This window comes from Myotis brandtii, unplaced genomic scaffold (genome assembly GCF_000412655.1).
Source record: "Myotis brandtii unplaced genomic scaffold, ASM41265v1 scaffold986, whole genome shotgun sequence".
In the NCBI taxonomy this organism is placed as follows: domain Eukaryota; kingdom Metazoa; phylum Chordata; class Mammalia; order Chiroptera; family Vespertilionidae; genus Myotis; species Myotis brandtii.
In genome coordinates this window covers 429,029-431,549 of record NW_005372102.1, presented here as the reverse complement: position 1 = coordinate 431,549, position 2,521 = coordinate 429,029, and the positions used below count along the sequence as shown (strand labels likewise).

General features: G+C 63.9%; 1 protein-coding gene across 1 annotated transcript in view; it reads right to left on the bottom strand.

The window, feature by feature from the left end:
- SORCS2 (sortilin-related VPS10 domain containing receptor 2) overlaps positions 1-2,521 on the bottom strand; it is a gene marked incomplete at its 5' end in the record, with an annotated part of 307,756 nt that overhangs the window by 150,733 nt on the left and 154,502 nt on the right. The window contains one exon of the mRNA XM_014533443.1: positions 643-710. Coding sequence (XP_014388929.1) covers positions 643-710 — 68 coding nt within the window. The remainder of the gene's footprint in view (positions 1-642; positions 711-2,521) is intronic.

Genomic DNA, 2,521 nt, shown 5'->3' with positions numbered 1-2,521 from the left:
CGGTGTCGTGTACGCATTTCAAATAGAAAAAGGAGAGAGTTACTCCTCAGGAAACACATCATGGAAACCAAGATGGTTCAGTGAGGACGTGGGAGGGGCGGCGGCCCACAGAGGACACAGTCCTGGCCCGAGGGGACCTGCGAAGCCACAGCCGGGCCTGGGCGCCACCGCCCTCGCGCCCTCCTGTCCTCCCGCCCTCCCGGGGGCAGATGTAAACACTGAGGGTGTAACCTCCCGGGCTTCCCCCTCGGGCCGCCTCACTGGAAGCCTCCAAGGCCCTAATGCTCGGCCATAAAGAGATCTCCCGGCGCCCGGGTCTCCGTTTGCCAAGCCTTTAGTCTGAGCCTGACAATGAGGGAGCTGCGCCCAGAGCTCTGAGCCGGGGACAGTACGCGCCCTGGCTTCCCACCGAGAACCTGCCTCCGGAGGAGGGCGAGGCGGGAGGAGCGGGAAGAACAGAGAAGACAGCGGTTTCGAACCGAGACCGTCCCGCAGGCTGTGCGCCCACTGGCCACGCTCCTCCTTTGCTTCCAGTTCCCCCCATTCGCCTTTTCAAGTGGAAGAAAGGCCGCCGGGCCGCCCACACGCAGGGCTGCGCCCCTCGGAGACGCCCAGGGGAAAGGACCCCTCGGGCTGACTTACCGCCACAGAGAACTTTCCAGCACCTTCTCCGCATCCGCGTGATAGTACTTGGTCAGGATCAGGATCACCTGCGGCAGCAACAGGAAGAGGCAGAAATCAGTGGGCGTCCCAGTTCCCAGGGAAGGATGCAATGACCCCCACCCCAGGACTGGGGTCTTGGGGATCGGCTGTCCCCCGCCCCAGCCGGCATCCCCAGCTCGGCCCCTGCACACAGGGCACAGACCCCTCGCTCCTGCCCTTCAGGATGACATCCCGGTCCTCTGAGGTCGCCCAGGAGCTGCCACTCAGCGGGAATAATTCACACCCAGCCCTGGACACTCTCCAGCTGAGGTCAAAGGGCCCGCCGAGGCGCTGGTCCTGGGGTGAGTAAAGGACGTGCCTGGCCAGGGTCCCGAAACTGGGGCTCTGTCCCCTGGCACCTTGGAGAACCCCTGACACCAGCCGGCTGCTGCTGCCCCCAAGCCCAGCGCAGGCCCAGCAGGGGGCTGTCAGGACCCAGGACAGGGGGCTGGGGAGGGCAAGCCAGACAGCCAGATGGCCGGGGCCAGGCCACAGGTCACCACAGCGCGTGAGTGCGTGCGCACACCCACACAGCACACACACATATACATTCACGCACGCACACATGCAGCACACACACATATACATGCAAGCAGGCGCACACAAAGAGCACACACATACACATGCACGTGCACACATGCACACACACTCACAGCACACACATATACATGCACATACGCAGCACACATACACATACACATGCACGCACAGCGCATGCACAGAGTGCACGCACACGTGCACACACACATGCAGCACACGTGTGTACGCATACACACACACACTCTTCATTGTTGTTAAAACCACCCCCCCCACCCTGGGCCCTACCTAACAGCCGCTGTCACGGCAGGCCTGTGCAAAAAGCGCAGCTGTTTATAAGAATGAAAACGCGTGTTTGAGAGCACCCCGAGTTCTTCAAAACAAACGCACGAGCAGCGAGGACATGAGGATTCACCTGGGGGGGGGACACAGCCGCTGCATTTCCCTGCCCGTCAAATCTCCCTTCACTCACTGCCCCCACGAGCCCCTCCTAACACTCCCGTTGCCATGGGAACCCGGGAGGTAGGTGGGAGCACCCCTGGTCCCCAGCGCAGCCCTCGGCCAGGCTAACGCGGGGTCACCACACCGCCACCGCCGCGTGGCTCCTCCCGGCAGCAGACAGGTCTCTGCTCTGCGTGGCTGCCGCCCGTGCGGCCGCTCTCTCTCCTGCTGGTGATTAGAGCGGGGAGATGTGAGGAGGGAGGTCACCGAGGGGACGCGAGCGTCTCAGAGGCAGCGATGATTAAAACCACGCTCGGCAGTGGGCAGTGCCCGCGGGCCTCCTGCTGGGAACAGAGCGGTCCCTCCGCCAGCCCCGCAGCCCGCGAGGCCCGTGAGGCCACGTGCTCTGAAGACGGAAGCCGAGGACAGGCTGACGCGGGAGACAAGGGCCTTTTTAACCTACTGATTCCCACTTGGTGGCCCTGCTGCTCCCGGGGGTTCCAGGGGCCACAGCGACAGCTGGAAGGGACCCAGGCCCATCAGGAGTGAAACCCTCACCCCCACATCCTTGTCAGGCCCCCCGCTGGCACACCTGGGCCTGGGAGCCCCTCCCCTAACTCGGCCCCCACTTCTGCCCAAATGGACTAATCCTGCCCCCGGCCGGACACCGAGCGGACCCTCCCCCTCCCACTCGCGCTGCTTGGCGGCCTCCTCGCGGCCCCCCTCCCTTCTAAGCTCCAGCCATTCCAGGCCTCGCAGAGCTGCTCCTCACCTGGGACCCCCTCCCCCCACCCCATGCTACTTCCTACTCAACTCTCAGACCTCAGTCTAACTGACACCG